General features: G+C 48.4%; 1 protein-coding gene and 1 long non-coding RNA gene across 11 annotated transcripts in view; one reads left to right on the top strand and one right to left on the bottom strand.

The window, feature by feature from the left end:
- Positions 1-2,101: 2,101 nt before the first annotated feature.
- On the bottom strand, positions 2,102-17,424 carry LOC144317114 (uncharacterized). 3 transcript variants are annotated; one of them, XR_013383026.1, is made up of 7 exons: positions 17,288-17,424; positions 5,861-6,032; positions 5,610-5,682; positions 4,897-5,200; positions 2,950-3,925; positions 2,693-2,784; positions 2,102-2,518 (listed from the first exon to the last, which is right to left on the bottom strand). It is a non-coding gene; the product is annotated as an uncharacterized LOC144317114 (long non-coding RNA). The 3 variants fall into 3 exon arrangements; XR_013383014.1 differs by lacking the exons at positions 2,102-2,518; positions 2,693-2,784; positions 2,950-3,925 and having other exon boundaries at positions 4,686-5,200; XR_013383020.1 differs by lacking the exons at positions 2,102-2,518; positions 2,693-2,784; positions 2,950-3,925 and having other exon boundaries at positions 4,686-5,200; positions 5,861-6,092; positions 17,288-17,415.
- A 5,613-nt stretch (positions 17,425-23,037) lies between these two features.
- Positions 23,038-24,368, top strand: part of AKAP7 (A-kinase anchoring protein 7) — a 128,094-nt gene continuing 126,763 nt past the window's right edge. For all 8 annotated transcript variants that reach the window (XM_077903069.1, XM_077903080.1, XM_077903094.1 and 5 more), the window contains exon 1: positions 23,038-23,151. In XM_077903069.1, coding sequence (XP_077759195.1) covers positions 23,133-23,151 — 19 coding nt within the window. In that variant the 5' untranslated portion in view covers positions 23,038-23,132. The remainder of the gene's footprint in view (positions 23,152-24,368) is intronic.

Raw genomic sequence — 24,368 nt, forward strand, 5'->3', positions numbered from 1 at the left:
GCTCAGGCCCAGCCGGCGCCCTAGCTGCCCCCCGTGCTGCACCCCTGCTCCCCTGCACCCTTGTACCCCTGCACCCCAGCACCCCTGCTCCCCTGCACCCTTGCACCCCTGCTCCCCTGCTCCCCTGCACCCTTGCACCCCTGCTCCCCTGCACCCCTGCTCCCGTCTGCTCCGAACCAGGCATCTGCCCAACACCCCCCCCACTCGCTCGGGGCTCCCGTCGCCCACAGTCGCCTCGTACCCACCCTCCCACCCCCAGGCTGTAACTGGGTCCAGGACCTCCTGGGGTTTCTAAGATTTCATTTATCTGAGAGCAAGCACGGAGGGGGGCGGGAGGGGGAGGCAGGGGAGAAGCAGGGGAGAAGAAGGGGCGAAGCGGGGCGAGGCAGGGCGAGGCAGTGGGGCAGGGGTGCAGCTGGTCCCGCCCGGCAGCCCAGCACAGTGCTGGGCTCCATCCCCGCCGAGACCCTGAGCGTCCCCAAGGACTCCAGGGCTCGGCCCCTGACGCCCCCCGTCCCCCCCCCCCCCCCCAGCCCCTCCTGGACCCTCGGTCACGCCTCGCTGAGCCGCTGCCACGGGTCAGAACGCTGCTCCGCCCAGGAGGCAGCCCGGGCCTTGCCTCCTCCCGCAGACCTGTGTGCAGGGGGACCTCCTCACACCGCATGGCTCTCCCTGCCCCTCCTCCCTCCTCCCTACCTCCTCCTCCCTCCTCCCTCCCTTCTTCCCTCCTCCCTCTCCCTCCCATCCTCCCTCCCTCCTCCAATCCTCTCCCCTACCCCTTCCTCCTCCCATTCTCCCCCTTCCCATTCTCCCTCCTCCCATCCTCTCTCCCCCTCCTCCCTCCCTTCCTCCCTCCTCCACCCCTCCCCTCCTCCCCTCACCCCTCTACTTTTCCTTGGCTCTTACTGCCCCTGACATCCTCAGTGTCTTACTGTTGGACGAGCTCCACGCCGGCTGCGCTTCTCCACCGGCCTAGGCCTTAGCCCAACCGCGCTTGGCAAAATGAGGTTCACGTGGAGCCGGTGAGTGACCAGGAGGGGCCAAGGGGCACTCGGCCAGGTGCCTGCCTGGCTCGCACCTGGGGGCACCTGGGGACCGGGTCACCTTGGAGGGAAAGGTCGCTCTCCTGTTTGATTCCGGGTAAGGAGAAAACCCCTCCCAGAACCCAGCTCCTGCCTTTGGGGCGAAGATTCTCCAATGTCCCAAGAAAGCGGGGAAGGAAAGGGAAACTTCTGGAAGTTTAGTCAAGGCAGAAGGTAGGAGGGACGTGCTGCCGCCTGCTGCCCCTCACAGGCCCAGGGGGTGGGGGAGGCTCCGAGCAGGGGCACGTCTGGATGTGGGAGGGAGACACGCAAGGACGGCCCTGGGAGCCTCTGTGACCTACGCCTGCATCTTCCCCTGGTGCGTCCACCCCACCCCCACCTGTACCCCAGAGTGGGCCCCTTGCAGGGGAGGCCTTGGGCGCCTGGGGGGGAGGGGCGGAGGGGGCACCCGCATTTCTAACTCAGGAGCCCTCCGCGAAGAGGTTTCCCACCGTGGTCACTGCTTCTCCGACGGAGACCCCAGGGAGAGGGGATAGGGAAGGGCAGAAGGGAGGAGGGAAGGGAAGGGAGAGGGAGGGGGAGAGGGAGAGGGGAAGGGAGAGGGAGAGGGGGAAGGGGAGGGAAAGGAGGGAGGGGAGGAGGGAGTGGGAGGGGGAGGGGAGAAGGAGGGGAAGGAGAGGAGGGAGGGGAGGAGGGAGAGAGGATGGAGAGGGAAAGGGAGGGGAGGAGGGAGGGGGAGGGAAGGAGGCAGGGGGAGGGGGAGAGGGAGGGGAAGGAGAGGAGGGAGGGGGAGGGAGGGAGGCCAGTTAAAAGAGTAGCGGTTCACGTGAACTGACTGGAAGGGAAGAGGGAGCCGGTGACGGTTCATCTACAAGAGGGTCTTTGCTCTAGAATCATCTACTCCGCTCACTTCTTAGCCGGCCTCCGGCCTCCCCGAAAGAACTAATTATGCGATTGTCTTAGGTCTGAACAAACCCTTTGTTATACGCTGCTGCCTCTGGCCACCCGCAGGGTGAGCAGGGTAAACTGCTGCAACTTCATGGTGATCACTGGTGGTTAATGTTTGAGGCTGAGAACTACACACTTCCTACCCTTGTAGCTAAAAAACCATAGTCAATCCATAGTTCCAGATTAGGTTGATGAGATCATTATTTGTATTTTCAGACATTAGGTCTGACTTCAATGTTTTCAGAAAGATAAATTCCAGAGAAAGCATTATATTTTTCCTTTACTAGACTTGAACATACTTACTGCTATTAAAAAAAGAAGAAGAAAGAAAGAAACCTGAAAAAACGTCCTGCAATGACAATCATCTTATATGGACTTCAGACTGCTGAAGCCTTCTAAAAACCTTTGTTAAATGGGATTTCCTTCCACTATTGCCGACTCAGCTTTTTACTGCGAGTGGTAGAAGCTGAGTGGTAGAAGCCTGACGACAGCAGAGTAGCCTGGATCTTCACTCAGAAGCATCAGCCCTATAAAGAGGAGGTTTGTGTTGTTTTATTGTGGTAAAATATACAGAACATAAAATTTACCATTTCAGCCATTTTAAGTGTACAGTTCAGTGGCATGAAGTATGTTCACAATGTTATATAACGATCATCACTTTTCATGTCTAGAACTTTCTATCATGCCTACAGAAACTCTACCTGCTAAGCACCGATCAACCATTCCTTTTGACCATCAGTTCCTGGAAACTTCTATTTTCCGCCTCCGTGGGTTTGCGGGCCGTAGGTATCTCCTGAAAGTGAAATCACACAGTATCTGTATCGTGTGTCTGGCTTATTTCACTCAGCCTCCTGTTTTCAAGGTTCATTCATGTCATAACACGTCAGAATTTCATTGCTTTTTAAGGCCGAATAATATTCCGTTGTATGTGCACAGCACACTTGGTTCATGCACTCACCTGCTGATGGACATTCCGGCGGTTCCACCTGTGGGCGGTTGTGGAAAATGCTCCTGTGCACATTGGTACTTCGGTCGGCAATGTTTTGTTTTTAGATAGAATGATGTTTGTTTTCTCCTAGGTGATTCAAAGAACTTTCTTTAAAATATTTTTTAATGATTTTATTTATTCATTCGTGAGAGATGGAGAGAGAGAGACAGAGACCCAGGCAGAGTGAGAAGCAGGCTCCATGCAGGGAGCCCAATGGGGGACTCGATCCTGGGACCCCGGGGTCACGCCCTGGACCAAAGGCAGGCTCCAAACCACTGAGCCACCCGGGCTGCCCTCAAACAACTTTTTAAAGCTTACTATTGTTTGGCCTCTTGGCAAATATAACCCCGCATCAAAGCTGATGTCAAAAGACAAAGCTCCTGGTGGATGGTGGGCAACTGGCGCAGGCCCCTGTGGGGCGGCCGCCTACACCCTGAAGGCTGCACATTAGAGCAAACCGAAGCTTCAGCCCCTGCTCCAGAGCCGCCACATCCGATTCTGCGGGTGGTCTAGGGCTTTGGTATTTTCCCAACCGGCACCAGCCTCCCCCAACCCCCCCCCCCAGGTAATTCTGTTACTCCGTGAGCAGCCGGGGTTCAGGGTTGAGAACCGCGGACCGAGGGCAAATCTGGGGCCAGCCCTTAGAGCCGCCAGCTGAGCTAGGCTTCCGCCGAGGCCTCAGAGGCCCGTGGAGTCTCTCACAGCCCAGGCCCCTCACGACTGGCGACAACAGCATCACCCACGTCCGCATTTGTTGGTAAAGGGATTGAGCAGGCTCGGATCAGATGGATCAGAGGGCTGGAAGATGAGTGGTGGCCTCTGACGCCAGGACCCTCGTGCCAGTGAAAATAATTCATCGACTCCCCAAGGGAGACAGATCCGTCTTGCCTCGCGCTGCGGCCCGAGTGTTGGCCTCCTCCCCAAATTCATATAGTGAAGATGGTACCTGGAGACCCGGGGGGGGGGGGGGCGGGGGGGGCGTTGGGAGATGATTAGAATGAGGTGAGGCCCTGAGGGCCGGGCCTGGTCGGGTGGGATTAGCAGCCCTTATGCAACAGGTCTCAGCTTGCTCGCCTATGGCACATGCCCGGGGAAAGGCCACGGGAGGCCCCAGCGACACGATCACTGTCTGCAAGCCAGGAAGGGGCTCCCACCAGCGAGTGGCCCTGCAGGACTTTGAGCAGGGACCTCCAGCCTCCAGAACAGTGAGAACATGCATTTTCGTTGCTTAAACCACCCAGTGTGTGGTGCCTTGTTCTCTCAGGTGGACAAAGGTGCTCTAAGCACCCTGCTCACCCCCACTCACAGCCTGAGGAATAAGAAAGGATAAAGCCAATAACAGATGCCGTCCTACCAGGACCTTCTAGGCAGCCTCAGATTTAGCCATTAAGGAAAGGAGACATGGAGCACCTGACCCACCACGCAGGTCCCACACCACCCAGGAGACCTGAATACCCTCCCATTTCCAGTCTGCACTTTGTTGAATGCCAGGTAGGTTCTAGCAAACACCCCCGCCCCCTCCATGCTATCGGGGAGGCCCGTGGCTACACATGGGTGTTAAACCAACGCAACATTTGATTTTATTGGGAGAGCTGACTGGTCTTCTCACAACACACCATTGATCTACTTCCCATCGTACTATCCATGAGTGACGCATCGCTTTGGAAATACAGGTGTGAAAAAAAAACAAAAAAAAGAAATACAGGTGTGATGATGCATTTTACGTGCCGGCTGGACCAGGCTACAGGGCAGCCAGGTGTGTCTGTGAGGCTGCTTCTGGGTGAAGCTAACATCGGAATCGGCAGACGGAGTAAAACCAATGGTCTTCCGAAGGGGTGTCCAACACCAGGGTGTGGGGGGGGGGGATTCCGACCAGCTGGGGGTCCTGCAGTTCAGCTTAGTTCTGACTGTACCTACCCGGACATCACTTCAGATCCCACAGGCCAAGGGTTCAGCCCTGCAGGATTGCTCCCACTCTTACTTCAGACACCGGTCATGAGCCCAGGCTGTCACCCCGGCTTCCATCTGCCGTAGATCGGAGGGGCCCATAACCTCCTCCTCGGGCTTACTTAATTTGCTAGAGCAGCTCGGAGACTCTGGAGAACATTTTACATGAGCGTCCAGGCGGCTGTTGAGTGTCCAACTCTTGATCTCAGCTCAAGTCTTGATCTCAGGGTTGTGAGTTCAAGCCCCATGAGTTCATACCCAGCATGGAGCCCACCTTCAAAAAAAAAAAAAAAAGAACATTCTATGCACCGGGCTTCCGATTTGTTATAAGGGATATTACAGGATACGGTTCAGCAGCCCGATGGAGAGATGCATAGGGCAAGGGATGCGGGAAGGGACATGGAGACACTCCCCTGGCATCCTCAACCTGACATCCACCGACCGGGAAGCTCTCTGAACCCTCCCTTCAGGTTTTTATTGGATGCTTCCCTACAGAGGCATGGCTGATTAAATCCTCGGGCACTGATGACTGAACTCCATTTTCAGCCCCCTCCTCTCCCAGGAAGGCAGGGGATTGGACTGAAGATTCCACCCCCCCCAATCACATGATTGATTCTTCAGACAGGCAGCACCCCTCACCCCCCATCTTTCCAGGATTCCTGAAAGTCACCTCGTAGACTCACCTGTAGTTGAAAAGGGCTTGTTCTGCACAACAACACGACATTTCACCTGGAGGGCTCTGAAGGGACTTCGGAACTGAGGAAAAGAGTCTATTATAATAAAAGATCCTCCCAATTTCTTTTATCGGAAAATTCTAACCACTTGGGAGCTCTATACCAGCAACAAGGACAGACCTACAAATGCGTAGATGGACAAATGTACATACACACCTTTACAATCCAAAGTGTACTTATTGGGATAGTTTCTCCCTCACCTGGTCCAGGGTGCTCCTACAGCCGCCCCCATCTGAAGGACCGTCCTCCCGCAAGTGGCCAGAGGACCGTGGAGTGGTTCGGGCAAAGGTGGCGGGGACTTTACACCCTGCTGGTGTTTCACATCCGTCGAGTAGCACCGGGGCTCTGCACCCCCGTTGTCCCTCTTCAACTCTGTGGACAGCCGTGAAGGAGAGCCTTCGTGAGAGGCATGTGCTTGTGAGGAGGTCATCACTGTTGGAAAATAATCCCTTACTATAGGTCACAATATCATCTCCCCAGGGTAGGAGGCCATCATACAGTCCTGCCAAGGGGCTGAATAGAATTCAGAAGGTGAAGGGACGGAGAATTTGCTCCCCCTCCCCCGGGCTATTTAAGCTGGGACACTGGTCTTCTGCTCTAAGACTGGGATTTCCGCCGTTGGCCCTCCTGGTCTCTAGGTCTTCAGGCTTGGACTGGAACTACATCACTGGCTCTCCTGGGACATCACTGGCTCTCCTGGGTTTCCAGCCTACTGACTGCAGGTCTTGGGACCTTTCAGCCTCCATAATCACATGAAACAATTTCTTATTTAAAAAAAAAAAATCACATATATAGGGGTGCCTGGCTGGCTAAGTCAGTAGAGCATGCGACTCTTGATGCAGATCAATCTATACATCAATAATAGATCTAGAAGGGTGTGAGTTTAAGTCCCATGTTGGGCATGGAGGCTACTTTAAAAAAAAGAAAAGAAAAAAAAAAAAGAAATGTAGGCTCTCAGGCCCCACCCTAGACCTGCCTTTAAAAAAACCAACATTGGGATTCCTGGGTGGCTCAGCGGTTTAGTGCCTGCCTTTGGACCAGGGCGCGATCCTGGAGTCCCGGGATCGAGTCCCACGTCCGGCTCCGGCATGGAGCCTGCTTCTCCCTCCTCCTGTGTCTCTGCCTCTCTCTCTCTCTCTCTATCATAAATACATACATACATACATACATACATACATAAATCTTAAAAATAAATAAAATAAAATCTTAAAATAAAATAAAATAAAATAAAATAAAATAAAATAAAAAACCCAACATTCATATATATATACTCCCATTGGTTCTGGAGAACCCTGATAAATATGCAGGTCAGTTGTTCAGAAGACAAAAACAAAAATAAGCCAGGTATAAGAGAATTGTACGGGAAGCAATTCAACTTCCAGTGACATAAGGCTAAGAACTATGACAAATCTGAAGGTTTTAGGTGTCTATTTTTCATCTTTTAGTTTGCAGTCATTTGAATGACTTCTGTACCAGTGCTGAAATTACTCGTTTAAGGAGAGCTAGGTCTGTGCTATCTAAATACAGAACCCACATAAGTGGAAAGATGGTAAAATCTTTCCAACTCTTGGTATGAAAATATTTTAAATATTTACCATAGCTTCATACACACATTCTAATATTTTGTTATATTGCCTGCATCCTCATGTTTATCCACAACTGTGTTAGGCAGTAATTTCATTGATCAGGGACTGACAAGTTATGGCCCATGGCCTGTTTTTGTATGGCCAAGCTAGGAATGGTTTTTACATTTTAAATACTTTTTAAAAAATCGAAAGAATAATGTTCTGTGACACATGGAAATTATATGAAAGTCAAATTTCAGTGTCTATAAATAAAATTTTATAGGAACATAGCCACATCCATTCATTTACATATTATCTGTAGATGCTTTTATACTAGGATGGGGCGTTAAATAGCTGCAACAAAGACCATATGGCCCTGCAGAGCCTAAAATATTTACAGTCTGGCTGCTTACGACCACGTTGCTGACCTCTGGTTTCCTTTCCTTTGGTCTTCACTGGTCTTTCTAATGAGGGCGATAATTCATACGTGCCCCTAGCATAGGTTTTGACGAGGCAACTCGAAATCTACTAGATAGGAGAAAGTGTTATTAAGCTATTTTATAGTCTTTACAGATCTAGTAATAGCATGTGCATAATAAATGCCTATCGGCTAAACTGTAAGCAAATAGCTGGTGAATCGGATGGCGTGCGGCTCAGCCAGAAGCTGGAGCGAGGCCTGCTTGTTCCTGCTGCCTGGTGGCACAGAGCTCAATGGCACATACTTCAGGAAGCACATCCACAGCTGGTATCGCAGCTCTTTCCCAACAGATTGAGAGGACATTCAAGTCACAGGGTGGGGGGACACCTCGCTAACCAGAGACAGCACCAGAGAATAAGAGATCTAGAAGGGCAGCATTTCAGACAGCTGCTGACTTTAAGCGGGACTATGTTTAAATGTTCCCCAAAGATAAACTGGTTCTTTCATAATAATAATAAAAGCTATCCAAGGACACTTTATGACTTTCTGCGGTTAATATTTCAGAAGATCCCAACTGAACTCTTAAAAAGTACTTCCTCCTCTTCAGCCTACATCTGCACATAGTCGCATAAGCATATTTTTGAGGCCATTTGTCCAATAACTTTATAAACAGCATTTGCCATAAAGTTTGCAATTGTGTCTCCCTTCTCCTGGTCACCTTCTTCGCAGTTTGGGGGCAGTGCTTGGTATATATTTATGTGTTTAATATCACCAAGTAGCAGTAGATGATCTATCAAAGTTACCACCACTTGGGGTGCTTGAGCGGCTCAGTCACTTGAGCCTCCTACTCCTGGGGTTTTTGCTCAGGTCATGACCTCTGATTTTGAACTCGGAGAGTTTGTTTGCTTGGGAAGCACAGACCCACGCTCCAGTCCGGAGGCCAGCCTTCCTTCATTTCGGGCAGCACGACACTGCAGCAGTGATCCTCCAGAGAATTCTAACTGAGCGTCCCAACTCATGCTGAAATTGGCCTTGGAGGTTTTTCAGAACAAAGATTTTTTTTTTAATGTGCCTCCTTAGAACTTATAATGAATTATTGATCAAATATTGCAAATCACTTTGCCCAATGGTGTAAAGCATGTACATAGACTTTTTTTTTTTTTTAAGTCAGAGGTTAAGAGAACAGCACAGTTCTCAGGAAAAAGAGTGTTTGGTTGGAACTATTATAAATACACTTTATTATGTATTTCCTTAATTTAAAGACTTTGTCCTAAGTAATCTCTACACCCAACATGGGACTTGAACTCACAACCCCGAGATGCAGAGTCACGCTCCCCGGGGAGCCAGCCAGGCACTCCTGGAAATACACTTCCGTGCTTGCTTTCCATGGAGGGGCCACGGTTTCATTCAGGAAGTAAAGCTAGCACTTGGGTTTCTGTCTTTGTCTGAGGGCGGTGGTCGCTGTCCCCAAGTCCTCGGTCCCCTGCTCGATGCCCAGGTGCGCGGCGCTGCGCTCAGTGGGTTCCATCTGGAAAGTGACAACCGGCCTGCAGGCTCTCTGGGGCCTGCTCCTCGGTACCCAGCAGCTGCAACCCTGGACCCGCTGGCTTCTCCCCGAGGGGCAGGGCACCGTGTCCTGTCGCCCGCTGAGCCGCGAGCCCCTCTTCTGGCCCTGCCCGGGCCCCAGGGGTGTCAGCTGCTCAGCGCCCTGGTCCCTGACACTGCCAGAGGCGGGGCCTCACAGGTGCGCGTCCTGCTGCCACGGTGCGGCGGGTGGCAGGTGCACAACTCGGGGGCAGGTGCACGCTTGGGGCAGGTGCACGCTCGGGGGCAGGTGTACACTCGGGAGCAGGTGCATGCTCGGCATCCCGGGCCAAGGCCTGCAGGCAGCAGGGAGGGCAGGAGGGGAGAGAAAGCACCGCAGCCTGCACCCCTCCGTCTGGGAAACCATCCCTGCTCCCAGGGAGTAGCCGGCTGCCCCTGAGGGCGGCAAGTGTCGGCCGCCTGTTGGGACCTGGCGTCATTCCGGCTCCCTCGCTCCCTGCCTGTCGCCCTGCAAGTGGCCAAAGGAGCCACAAGAAGCGCTGCCAGGACAGTTCCGAGCCCCGAGGGGACGGAGGCCACGGAGCCCAGGCCTGGGTTGAAGGCGGGGAGGGGAGAAGCCGAGCCTTCCTCCCACCATTGAAATGGGAATCAGGACACGACTTTTTGCATCAGTTTCCCTTCCTGCCCTGTATCCGGGGCCCAGGGCTGCAAGACCCCCACGGCCACTGATTTCCATCTCCGCGTTTCTCTGACTCCTGCATGAGCGCAAGAAGCTTCAGGTGTAGTTTTAGTGAATCGGGAAGCTGGTGGCAGCCCCACAGCTTTCACTCCTTAACCCCAATCAGAAGTTCCCAAGCACTCGTTTCTCTGTATGAAATGCCTTTGGCTTTAAATATTTAAAGTGGTTTCTACTGTTTGACTGAGCTTTGCAGACAGAAATGGGATCTAATTCATTTTCGCAGTTTCTGTAATACTTAACAAAATCTGTTGATGAAGCGCAGCAGGATGGCTGGCTGGGTCCACCGCACACGGATTCTAATAGTTTTGTCAGGAAGCCCTTTGTGGCATCATCCTATGTCTCATAATGTGCGGATCATTATTGTCTGTGTCTAAATCTCAGGCAAAGGAGTCTTCGGTAGGGATTAGCACGGCGCGTTATCACCCCTGCCATCTGGCTGCTGCTTCTCACACGAAGAAATAAACCAGATCTTAGTTGAGCTAAACAGTTTTTGCCAGTTTAATATCATATACAGCCCGACCCTACATTCTTGGGCCACTTGGGCACCACCTCTTAGTAAATAACTTCAAGAGCACAGATAATACTAAAATATTAGAAACTAATCAAAAAGGGGTGTGCTTTGAGTATGATTCTGTTTTTTTTGGAGGGGTTAACAGCTTATTGACATATAATCCATGACTGACACATACAGTTGTGTGGTATGTAAAGTGCACAATTAAAGTGCACAATTCAATGGTTTTTAGTACATTTACGGAATTGTGCAACCATCACCATGATCTAATTTTAGAACGTGTTCAATATTCCAAAAAGGAAGTCTGTGAAACTGTGCCCCAGAGGGTTAATGAAGGTAAGACTATTGGGAAAATTAAAGTCTATTTTTCGGAGACCTCTTTCTCCCTAATCAGCTTTTGTTTCTTTTCAGACCCTACTAACAAACCACCAGCTGTTTTCGCAGAGGCCTGGACTGATACAAATGAAGGTCACGGATATGATTCCAGCCTATGTGAGCAAGGCCCCGCATTTCTTACCCGAGCTAATAAGCCCAAGACCCAGCTCTCCCAGAGCATGCCCAGAGTCCCTCTCCTTGTCCTACAGATGACCTTCTGGTGTAAGAAGCCAACATTTGCCTCATTTTATTTATTTATTTATTTATTTATTTATTTATTTATTTATTTATTTATTTAAATTTATTTTTTAAAGATTTTATTTATTCATGAGAGAGAGAGAGAGAGAGAGAGAGAGGCAGAGACACAGGCAGAGGGAGAAGCAGGCTCCATGCAGGGAGCCGGACGTGGAACTCAATCCTGGGTCTCCAGGATCACACCTCAGGCTGAAGGTGGCGCTAAACCGCTGAGCCACCCGGGCTGCCCCATTTGCCTCATTTTAATGTTAAGTTTCCAACCCAAAATGAACATGGGATGGATGTTACATATGTTTGCTCAATGCACATGCTCCATCCTTCCTCACCAATAGTCATAAATCTTCCTGCCCTTTTCATCAATATGTGTGTTACCCCAACCCCTATAGATTTTTTTTTTTTAAAGATTTTATTTATTTATTCATGAGAGACACAGAGAGAGAGACAGGCAGAGGGAGAAGCAGGCTCCACGCACCGGGAGCCCGACGTGGGACTCGATCCCGGGTCTCCAGGATTGCGCCCTGGGCCAAAGACAGGCACCAAACCGCTGTGCCACCCAGGGATCCCTCAACCCCTATAGATTATAAAAACTTATTCTAATCTCAGTCGGGAGAGACAGACTGAGCTATGCTTTTGTCTCCTTATTTGATTGCTTCTGGAATAAACCCTTTCCTTGTTACCTACTTAATAAGTCAGTGATTGGCTTTGCTGCGTGCTCTTGGGCTCAGTTACACCTGTGATTATTCCAAGTCATCACTCTCTCCCCTCCAGCCTTAGGCAACCACAAATCTACTTTCTGCTTCTATGAATATGCCTAGCCTGGACATTCCTAATTTTCCCACTTCCTCCCATTTGCTCCGTAAATGTATTAAAAACCATTGAATCGCCAATATTTGCTATTGTCTATCTTTTTTATTATAACCTTCCTAGTGGATATGAAGTATTTATACATTGTGGTTTTGGTTTGCATTTCCTTAGTGACTAATGATGTTGAGGATCTTTTCATGTGCTTATCGGCCATTTGTATAGCTTTGGTTACATATCTGTTCAAATCATTTACCTATCTTTTAATTCGGTTATTTTTTAAAAGTATTATTGAGTTAAAGGAGTTTTTAAAAATGTATTCTGGGGATCCCTGAGTGGCTCAGTGGTTTAATTCTGCCTTTAGTTCGGCCCAGGGTGTGATCCTGGAGCCCGAGGATCGAGTCCCACATCAGGCTCCATGCAGGGAGCCTGTGTCTCTGCCTCTCTCTCTCTCTCTCTCTCTCTCTCTCTGTCTCTCATGAATAAATAAATAAAATCTTTTTAAAAATGCATTCTGGATATAAATCCCTAACCAGATACATGATTTGCAAATATTTTGTTCCATTGTGTGGACTGTATTTTCATTTTCTTAGTGTGTCCTTTGAACTTTTAAATTTTGATGCAGCCCAATTTAACTACTTTTTTATTTTTGTCATTTATGCTTCTGGTGTCATAGTTGTCATTGCCTGGGGCACCTGGGTGGCTCAGTCAGTTAAGCATCTATCTACCTTAGGCTCAGGTCATGATCGGCCTGGACTGTGGGATTGAGCCCCAGGTCAGGCTCCCTGCTTTACTGGGAGCCTGCTTCTCCCTCTCCCTCTGCCTGCCACTCCCCCTGCTTATACTCTCTTTCTCTCTCTGTCAAATAAATAAATAAAATCTTAAAAAAAAAAAATCATTGCCTAACTCAAGGCAGAAGGATTGAATCCTATGTTTTCTTCTAGAAACATAGTTGTTCTTATTCACCAGTTCTCAGTTCCAGAAGCCAAACAATTGGCTCTGGCAATCAGGCATGAGCCAGCTGAGCACACCATTGGTACTATGACTGTACAGGGCTGGGTGGACCTAGGATAAAAACAAGCTAAAATTCAGACATCAGGATCAACAGGAAAAAGAAGTTGCTGGTCACTTACCCAGGAAGGCAGGGGTGTCCAGGGGCACCTCACTCTGAAATCTGATCTTCCTAAAGGCAAGTAGAAAACTAATCTAAAGCTAATCCCATGAGGATCTCAGGTGTGGTTCCAGAAACACCAGTAAGAATGGAATTCCTTGGATTAATCAGAAGACAAGTTGGAGGCTGATGGTGACAGCATTAGTTTGATTTATATTCTATAGAACTCAAGAGATTAGTGACCAGGGAAATGGGTTCAGACTGAGAGGAAGAACACTGATGGGAAATAAATACGGTAGTGGCTCAAGTCGTTAGATGGAACTCAGAGGAAGCTCCCATACTCTGTCACAAATGGATCACCAGGCTTTGCGGAGTATGAAAGCAAAGTCAAATGATACGAACTCCTCTGGGCTAGACCCAGTGACTGGTAAGGAATGTGAAAACTTGAAAGAGACGGAGGATACCAGATTTCAGAGTTAGCAAGAACAAGGGATCGAAGGACGGGTTCGGATAGAATCTCATTTGAGATATATGAGTGTCTCTCCCCTCACAACCCCTTCTCCTTGATTCCTTGCTGCCGAAACCAACTAGAAGTACTGGATGAACTATGTATCATAGTTGGCAGGACAGTAAGGAATCTATAGAAACAACAAAAAAAGGAAGAGTCCTGAAAGACAAGTGATCTATAAATCTGATTTTCACCCCTTTGATCAACCTAAGGGACCTTTGTACATTTTGCAAATGACACAGTATGTGGAAGTTAGCAGATACGGCCAAGGTGCTATGCAAGATCATTCCATAGATTTGAGATTCCAATAGGCAACACTATCAGTATGAGTGAGCCAGAAATGAAACTACCTTTAAGAAGAAGGTCTTTCAAATTAACCCATCTCAACATTTGCCCTGGGAGAATGTGGACAAAATTCCCTGAGATTTCATAACCTAAAGCAAGCCCTTATGTATGTTTGAAGCCAAATTCAAGCTATCCGTGTGCAGGGTTGCCAAGGTTACCAGATAAAGTAGAGGATGCCCAGTTAAACTCAAATTTCAGATAAACAATGAATAATTTTTCACTCTAAGCATGTTCCAAATATTGCACTAGGAAAGAGTGTATAGAAATGAATATTGGTGGTCATGGATGCATAACTGAACTTGTACTTAATTTGGTAGGCAATCTTAATTGCATGAGAATTTGGCCTCAAAAGCTCATCACAGATAACAAAGCAGCTTTCAAAGTCCATGCTCTTAAACATTCCACTATGCTACCTATGGGCAAGGATGCCTATTTACAGGATCCAGTGATTTTTTGGCAAAATAGTAGGCACTTGATAAATATTTGACTATTAGAAAAATTTCAGCATTGCTGATGATTTGAGAAGTACCGCTATAGGGGCACCTGGCTGGCTTAGTTGGCAAAATGAGCTGACTTGATCTTGGGTGATGAGTTCAAGCCCTATGTCGAGAGTAGAGCTTACTTTTAAAAAAATAAGGGAAGGGGGAAAAAGAAGTGCAACTGTAAACACTTGGAAAGTACCAAGTGAACAGTAAATCCAATATAGTGAAGGCTTTTGGGGAGCAGATGCCTTGCCTTTACACTATCTTTTTTTTAAATCTGTAGATCAATCTGATATACTACTAACAAAAGACATTAAAATCAAATGAATATCTCTTACTTTGGTAAGTTTATTTTTGATGTATGCATCAAGAAAATAATACAAATTAATGGGGAAAAAAGTCCAAGGATATTTGTAAGTACATTCTACTGGAAGCCAGTGTTGTCAAAATGATCAAGATTTGGGGACTGCCATGATACAATAAAACACCATAACATAGTGCAAATTATGCTATATATATATATATATAATATAGCATAATATATATGCTATATATATATAGCATATATATATACATATATATAATTATGCTATATATATTTATATATTATATATTAAATAGGTATATATAATACCTATTTAAAATAGCTATTAGCAAAAATATTAAAGAAAAAGGTGACATAAACTATTATATATCATTTATTTACATATAGAAATTATGTGTAGAAAATATACAGTGTTACTACAAAGTGATAAAGATTGAAAGTCAGAAGACCTTGGGTTGTTGACAGCTGTGATGAGAAGATTTTTGCAGTTTGGCTGATTATAATTATTTTGGCTTTCATTATATAGTTAGATCAACAGAAAAAAATATATTCGTTGATTTGAAACCACACAATATCTGAGCAAAAGCTGTTAGGTAGTGAATATATTCAAATAGATGATTATCACTAAGGAAATCTTTTACTGTATAATGGAGAGGAGATTCAAGTTTTCTCGAACTCTGATTCTATTTCTTTCTGGCAGTTTTAGACTTTTTCTATTTTTTTCCCTTCCTTATATCATCTAATTCATATACAATTAAAATAAAACCACATAATACAATTGCCAACCATACTCTGGTGGGCATACAAAGAAGATTAGTCTTGCCAGTGCCATCTTGTGTAATATTGTTTTAAATGTCAATCACACAACTGAAAAATGAAGAATACTTATGCCAAGTAAGCAGTGAGGTGATTACATTTGGAAATCTGCTAACCCAGGTTTTAATATCCTATTAATATAATCTGTTACTATGTTGCTGAAAAGGAATTATCACACACATTTAAAATGGATGGTGAGAAGTTCAAACATAAATCACATCAATACTTTCTAACACATTAGAGGACAATGAAACCAACATATAATATTTAGCCTTGATGACCCACAAAGTAGAGTCTGACATAGCTCATAATACTTTCATTTCAGTATTCAGAAGCTCTTATCAGAAAGTAACAACAAATCATGAATACTGAATGATTATTGGAAAGCATGATGGTTTACATGATGTATATGATGCAAAAAATAGCCAAGAAAACAGGTGGTTCCGAGCTAAGTCTTATAGGATAAACTGTCAAATGAGAAATAAATCCCTAGCACTAAACAAATTCAGGAAGCCTAATTAGAGCTATTAAGCCTAATCTCACAATTTGGCATGTGACTAAATGTGGTCAGAAACACTAACTGCTTTAGTGTATAAAAATAGAAATTATCTCAAGACCAACAATATAAGAACATTATTATCTCTAAGTAATGATATAAACCAGCACATTCCTCACCATAATTAAATGATCCCATTTCATTTGACTGAAGAATATATTCACATCCTTGATGAATATATTCTTATGGTGATTATTTCTTATTTTTACCCAGAAAGGAAGAAATGTAATAAGTAGGTAGTAATTCAGACAGCTGATGCAATGTATTAAAAAAAAAAAAGATTCTGACTGCAATAACAAAGACCATGAAAGAGTTCCAGCCATCATTCCCTAACTCCATACACTCTCCCTGGGTGTCTTCAATGAAACCCATAGTTTCAGCGACCGCTGGTACATCCCTAAACTCCTAAGTCACCAAGATTCTTTCTTCAATGTCTTCTCCTCCCAGCACATGACTCCACCACCTATTTTCATGACATCTCTAGAAAGTAGCCCCCTTGATGCAACCCTATCCAAAAACTCACCAGAATCTATCTATCCTACGAATCCTTCCTATTTCTCTAAGATCAAAGTCTTCATCTTGTTCCGACATTATACCCCCCACATCGCTCAATCAGTTTTCCTCCTTCACTGTATGTCTCCCTACTAGCTCCTTTCCACGAGCTTCTAAATGGAACTGAGTTGAATGGCACTCACACCCCTCAAGAGCGGCTGAAACCACTCAAATTCTGGTAGCACAGGAGAGTCCAACCACTCTTGTACAATTGCTGCAAATTCTTAGGCGCTTATGACCAGAGGATCCCAAGGCTCTAAGCACAGGTTCCTCGTGTTCCTGTGCTCCTCAGCCTTCTCTTCGGTTTCTACAACAAAATCGCTCACATTTAAAATTGGCGAACTTAATTACTGATTTTTCTCAAGATGCCTGAGGCATGAGAAGCGTTGCCTTGCCCAGCACACACTTCCTGCCCTCTTGCTCGCTCCACTCGCCCTCTCACTTCTCATCTATCCTCTTCATTCTGGATTGCTCCGGGACACCCACCTCACCCCATTTCTAATGTCTTGGTGCCGGCCAACCAATTTTCTCTTTCTCCACATTATTGTTTGCTAAGTTTGCGAGGGATTGTCTTGCCCCTGCTTCAGGTGTCTGCCTCTCAGGCTTTGATGACTGCAGCACACAGTGAACTAACTAGACTTGGGGCCTTGACTCTCTCCGCCTTCGTTTCCAGCAAATCCTGCACAGACATGAAAGGTGTGTCTCTCTAAAGCCATCACTCACCAGGTCAGTTCCAAGGGCAGAGGTCTTTAGCAAATCCCAGTTCTTATGTAGTCAAGTCCCAGTTGCTTATACTGACATTTAAGACCTTCTATAATCTGGTCCCGACTGAATTTTCCAGCCTTATCTCTCAGTCCTCTGAACCAGTCAAACTGGTAGACCCACTCTCTCTTGTATCTACTTGTGTAGTCCTGACTTTCAGGTTGGAATGTGCTACCCCCCTGCTCCAGCTCTCTTAATCCACTCATTTCCAGACTTGGTCTCAAATATTACCCCCTCTTCCAAGCCTTTCCTGGCTCTCGCAGCCCACAGAAATCTTTATCCTTTGGATGCATCACCTCTTTTTTTGATCTGTATTAGGGTGACAATTATCCTGTTTGCTAGGGACTGAGGGGTTTCCTGGGACATGAGACTTTCAGGGCTAAAACTGAGTAGTCCTTGGCAAATCAGGACAGTTGGTCACTCCACCTGTACTATGTGTGCTGAGAGTTCTTGGGCAGGAGGGAAGGCAGTGCCTCCTGAGGATACCTACTCTGGAAACTCAGGTGTCAGGGCTGTCCACAAAAAAACTCCAGGAAGGGAAAAGGAAGGTGAGGATCCTTATTGACCCGAAGGATAGGCCGAGTGGGGCAACTTTAGATAAACACGTAGCCAGAGGGAGCCCATTTCTGCAGTTCCTCCTATACATACATATATATACACACACACATATATATACACATATATATGATTTATATATATATATAAATTAAAGAAATGAATTAATTTTGAAGGAACTAAGAAGACCAAAGGTAAATACAAAGATACATTCCAAGTAAAGGAGTTTTATTTCATTTTATCTTTTTTTTTATTTTTCAAAGATTTATTTTTTAGACAGAGAGTGTGCATGAGCATGGGAGGGGCAGAGGGAGAGGGAGAGAATCTCAAGCAGACTCCCTGCTGAGCACGGGCCCTGAGTGGGGGCTCAACTCCAGGACTCTGAGATCATGACCTAAGCTGGAGTCAGGAGTCAGACACTCACCTACCGAGCCACCCAGGTGTCCCTCCCCCCACCCCAACGTAGAGGAGTTTTAATAAGGAGCTAAGCAGGTGGGAAAAGTATGAATCCTAAAACCAAGAGGAGTATCTAGACAGGTCAACTACCTTTTCCTTTTATTGTTACCTTGGAAACAAAGTAGGAGCTATTCAGTGCTAGGAGAGTTCTATAAAACCCAGAAGGTAAGGTCAGACTTTCTGGAGATTTTCTGATGCTAAATTGAAATATCCAAGGTGAGTTAGGTAGGTTTGCTAAAATCGCAGCAGATTAGACAGAGGATCGGGTTAGATCTGTAAGATGCAGTTGCATTTCAGATGTTATACAAGAATATTCAAATGTTAAGAAAACTGTTATAATTGTTTCTTCTGTTATAGAAGATGAATGAGGCTGTATCATACACAGATCAATAGGAAGTGAAACACGTACCTTTTACATGTAGTCGCACGTTAAAAGGGATGGAAGGACCAAGAGGTTCTAAGAGTCAGGAGGTATTAGGTGTACACGGGACACCTGTGGATGGAGCATCATCGTCTCTGCGTCTCTCCGATAGAGCAAGTATGTGTCGCGGCTTAGAGAAACTTCCAGGTATGGGCCTCCTGGGACCTCAGCGCTGATCCTCATGACACACACAAGCAGGGGACGCTGATGGAGCAGCAGGGATAGATGGGGTGAATGGATACTGCGTATGTCAGGAACGCATTTACATAAAGGTTTATTTTTTTTTTTTAATTTTATTTATTTATGATAGTCACATAGAGAGAGAGAGAGAGAGAGAGAGGGAGAGACACAGGCAGAGGGAGAAGCAGGCTCCATGCACCAGGAGCCCGACGTGGGATTCGATCCCGGGTCTCCAGGATCGCGCCCTGGGCCAAAGGCAGGCGCCAAACCGCTGCGCCACCCAGGGATCCCTACATAAAGGTTTAATATCCAGCCTTTGAAATTATGGTATAAAAGAATATTTAAGGACTGAGAAATTAGTCACAATATATTGCAAGGAAAAAAGCAAGTTATAAGACCAGATGCAATATCATTCTATTTTTATAAAATATATACTATGGCACACATTCGTGCTTGCACACGTGTGTGTTTGCCTGTATCGAGAGATATACAGTGATTTCTTGAATATACCCAAATATTAAAGAATTCATGTTTTAGGGATGCCTGGGCGGCTTAGTGGTTGGGCATCTGCCTTTGGCCCAGGGCATGACCCCGGGGTCCCAAGATCAAGTCCCACTTCGGGCTCCCTGCAGGGAGCCTGCTTCTCCCTCTGCCTGCGTCTCTGCTTCTCTCTCTCTCTCTCATGAATAAATAAATAAAATCTTTTAAAAAAATACATGTTTTATAGTTACACACATATTCCTCATCCTGAGGAATGAGATGTCATCCTGAGTCACGCTCGATGACCAAGGGAACCAGCTGACTTTCTACTGATGTTTGGCTGTGCCTTGTGGACTGCATGCCCTCACTTTCCTTGATAACCATTAGTGGGTGTAGTTTATTGGGAGGCCCAAAGAACCTTCTAGGATGAACACTAAAGCAGCAACAATGGTTTTGGCAGAAATGCAGGGGGACAAGACCCTAGCACAAAGGAGAACTGAGGGATCTGAAGAGAGCTCAGCACACTGAGTGGAGTTGGCCTGACACCCGCGTGGCCTCTGCAGCAGGCCCTGCAGGCGGAGGGGGTGGCTGTGCAGGACTGTTGCTGTGGCCTGAATGGGACCCTTCCTGTCCCGCAGCCTTGGCACTGCACCTTGTCCTCTGGGCAGAAGTTGGCCGTGTGTGTGACCTGCTAAGAGATACACTGAGGCATACGGAGCTTTTAAGAGTTTATTTGAACAAAATCAATTTGAACAAAAACTGATTTGAAGCAGGTAGCCTCTAATCTCACAGAGGGACAGGAGCTCAGGCTGGGGGGCTATACCAAGTGAAAGCTGTCATAAGCAGCAGGGGTGGGGGCGGAGGTCATACTAGGGGCACAGAGTGTTGATCCTTGCAAGCTGACTCTCTTTTAGGCTGATGGGCAGGTGACTCCCCACCGCCCGGTTTGCTGTCAAAATAATTAGGTCTTGGTTTGGTGATGTGGGGCTTAGCAGAAGTGACTCTGTTTCGGTGTGTTGTCTTGTTTTTGACAAAAGGAACATACTGTCTCAATGAATTCTCTTTCTCTTACACAAATCATCTTCGGTGTCACTTCATCCATTGTTAAAAAACAAAATTCAGGGGATCCCTGGGTGGCTCAGTGGTTTAGCACCTGCCTTTGGCCCAGGCCGCGATCCTGGAGTCCCGGAATCGAGACCCGCGTTGGGCTTCCGGCATGGAGCCTGCTTCTCCCTCCTCCTGTGTCTCTGCCTCTCTCTCTCTCTCTCTCTCTCTCTCTATGTCTATCATAAATAAATAAATAAATCTTTAATAAAAAAAAAATTCCGTTGAAGAAATTTAAAGGTCATATTGACCTCATTCAACGATTCATGAAAAGGGCCAGCACACCCCTAGCTAATACAGAGGAGCTCTGAGGAACTGAACAAAATGTGAGACTTTTATAGTCAAAAGGGGGCCAGGGACAAGAAAAGGGCAGGTGACGATCTTTCTTTGGGGAGCAGAAGGGGTCCGTCAGGTGGACTACCTCACCGGTGACATTCCAGATTTACTAGTTTCCGATTTCCTGGGAGAGGGGAAACTGTAATTAGGTCCGAAAGGAGTCCTGGTTCACTGACACTTAGCATAAGTGACTCCACCTTGGGTATGTTGTCTGTCAACACCTCGAAGCACAATGTAAGCTGGGGGAGGGGGCACTGGTGTTCTCCTTTGCAAGAGGATTGTAAGCCTGAGGACTGAGGCGAGCCACGTGGCCAGGGGACCACCAGGGAGCTGATGTCTGGTGAGGACACAGCGCTTCCTGGGGCAGAGACTGAGCCCCGAAGGGTGGGGGGGGGGGGCTCGGCAGGGCAAAGGCTGGGCCAGACGGCAGCCTGGATGGTCCATAGGCCATGTCAGGCCCATGTAGGACCCAGACGCAGGTTAGTGACCGCTGTAGGTTGGAGGGTCGCACCAGGCCATCAATGGGGCAGGTCGGGTCATTTAGCAATTAACATTCGGGGGTCAATGTCAACGTCAACGTCAGTTATTAGTCTGCCTCAGGCTGGTGAAGCTTCAGGACGGTCTTATAACCCTCTTTCTTTGTTATGAAGTTAATTTAGATGTGTTGCTTTCTTTTTTGACAAATCTGGCTACTTAAACAGATCTAGGGCTCACAAAAGTTTCCTTCATTCAGCAACTATTCACTGAGTAACCCTATGCCCTCTGGAATACAGACGCTTGCCTCCGCCTTCAGGAGGTCAGAGTAGGAAACGTTTGGTAAATAAAGGTTGTTTCATAAGGTTCCTAATGCAGATATCCACTCTTCTCTTCTGGTTCGATTTCTACCTGTTCCAGAAGAGGGGAGAATCTTTACAAATGGGAGCTTACGTCACCTTCTACAAAGCGTAGTGTAAGCCTTGCTTTTAGCATAAAGGGGGAAGGAGCGGTCTTTTGCGGCTGTTTCTCAATAGCTCCAGCCCCAAATCCAAGCGGCACATTTTGGGGCTCTGCATTCTTATCCCTTTCAATATAGGCCTGGATCCCTTTTTTTTTTTTTGCAGCTTTTAGTTTATTACTTATTGAAGATGCTCATGTTTTTCTGTTGTTAGGTGATCAGTTCCTTTTTTTAAAGATTTTTTTATTATTATTTTTTTAAATAATTTATTTATGATAGTCACACAGAGAGAGAGAGAGGCAGAGACACAGGCAGAGGGAGAAGCAGGCTCCATGCACCGGGAGCCCGACGTGGGATTCGATCCCGCGCCCTGGGCCAAAGGCAGGCGCCAAACCGCTGCGCCACCCGGGGATCCCAAGTGATCAGTTCCTTAAGAAAAAGGCCCGTCCTGTTCACCTGTGCGACTCCAATATTCAAATTGCTAGAATCATCTTAGAAGCAGCGTGACAAGCTTTATTCCTTCCCGTGTGTGGTCTTTATGTCACCTGTGGCTGTGCCAGGCGGTGCCTGCGCCGGTCCCTTAAGGTACCTCAAGGGGTCTTCGCCAAACAGCGACACTAATTTGAGGGGTGCACCTCGTTTTCCTTGCTGCAGAGTTTCTTTGCCCTTAAGAGCCCAGTAGAAATCTGTTCCAAGAATTTTTCCCCCCAAAATGAAGTAAATTGCTTTTCTCCCCCATTAACTCGCACCAGTGCTTTGACCTGCAAAAATCAAGTAGCTGGTTTCCATTTCTAGGCACAAAACCGTTGTTAAAAGTTCGAGACTTTGCCACAATCTGGCTTTTTCTCTTTTGCAGCGCAGCAACATCCGGTCATACAGATGGACCCGGCCGCATTCCTGAGCGTGTCGCTCTTCCCAAGTATTTTGTAACGAGGACTGTCTCGAAAGCTCTTCTCAAAACTAGACCCACGGGGCCTGAGGAGACCCCGGGTCGCCGCCCCGCAAGCCGCTCCGGCCGCCGGGTCCCCAGGCGCTAGGGGGGAGGGGGGGAGGGGGGACGGGGGGAGGAGAAAGGAGGAGGGGGGCGCGGGGGGAGGAGGAGGGAGGGGTGAGGGGCGGGTCACGGGCACGCGGGGGAGGGGGAGGGGGCGGGGAGGCCGGGTCACGGGCACGCGGGGCCCCTCCCCTCCCCGCCCCTCCCTTCCCCGCCGCGGCGCCCGGCGCCCTCCCCGCCCCCATCCGGGTCCCTCGCGGACGCCCGGCCCCTTCCGCCGCTCCCGGGGCCCGCCTGCTCCCGCCCCGCCTCCTCCGCCTCCTCCGCCTCCTCCTCCGCCGCCGCCATGGAGCGCCCCGGAGCCGGTGAGCGCGGGCGGGAGGCCGGGGGAGGCCGGGAGGGCCCCGTCCCCGCCGTCCCCCCCGCCCCGGCCCCGCGGCCCGACCCCCGGGGCTGCCCCGCCTGGGCGCCCGCGGCCTGCAGGGCCCGGAGGGGGCGCCGGGAGAGCCCGCACCCGAGGCCCCGGGGGACGCGGGGACGGGCCGGAGCCGGTGACACGCGCCCCTCGTGGATAAACACGGGAGGAGACGCCGGGACGTGACCCCGGCCGCCGGTGGCCGCCCTGCAGTGGGGGCGGGGGGCGGGGGGCGCCCGCGGGACTCACGGCCCCCCCACGGCCCCCCCCGCCCCCCGTGGCCCGGCCCCGGGCTTCCCGCGTGGCCTCGCGCCTCGGGCCCGGGGCAGCTCCTCGCGGGCCAAGTTGACGGCGACCTGATTGGGCGCCTCCCCGCGCCCTGTGGGCCGTGCGGACTGCGCGCTCCATTTCTCTCTAGTAACGGGTTGTGTTGCTGTTCTTTCCGTGAGGAGGACGCCCGGCTGGGTCACGCAGCCCAGCCCCTCCGCGGGTGGACACGCCGCCGTTACCGTGGCCGCGGCGCTTGCCCTGGGGCTTGGGGAGCACCACGCGGAGAGCGGCACGGGGGACAGCGGCACGGGGGACAGCGGCACGGGGGACAGCGGCACGGGGGACAGTGGCACGGGGGACAGTGGCACGGGGACAGCGGCACGGGGGACAGGTGCACGGGGGACAGGCACGTGGGGGATAGGCGCACAGAGGACAGCGGCACAGAGGACAGTGGCATGGGGGACAGGCGCACAGCGGACAGGCACACAGGGGACAGCCGCACAGGGCACCTGACAGGCCTACTTCAGGGACTCACATTCCATTATCCAGATAGGAAGCTTGCATTTTGGGTGACAAAAGGCAAAACTGTCCTTAAGTCATCTGCTGAAGTGCACGTATATTTGAATATTGGTGTATACTTTGTGGTTTTACATTTAAAAAATATTTTATTTAAATCCAGTTTGCTGACATATAACACCCTATGTTTTAAATGTGTGCATTAATTCTTTTTATAAAAGTGATATTCTATTTAAAATATTTGAATGACAGGGGAAAAATACAAATAGAGTGCAGCTAGGCCAGAACTTAGAAATAATCTATGTCCTCCAGCCTTTGCAGTACCGTAATGACAGAAGACATGCAATGTTGTATTTGCTTTTTAAAGTAGTTATCAATTTT

The sequence above is a fragment of the Canis aureus genome, chromosome 1 (genome assembly GCF_053574225.1).
Source record: "Canis aureus isolate CA01 chromosome 1, VMU_Caureus_v.1.0, whole genome shotgun sequence".
Classification (NCBI taxonomy): Eukaryota; Metazoa; Chordata; class Mammalia; order Carnivora; family Canidae; genus Canis; species Canis aureus.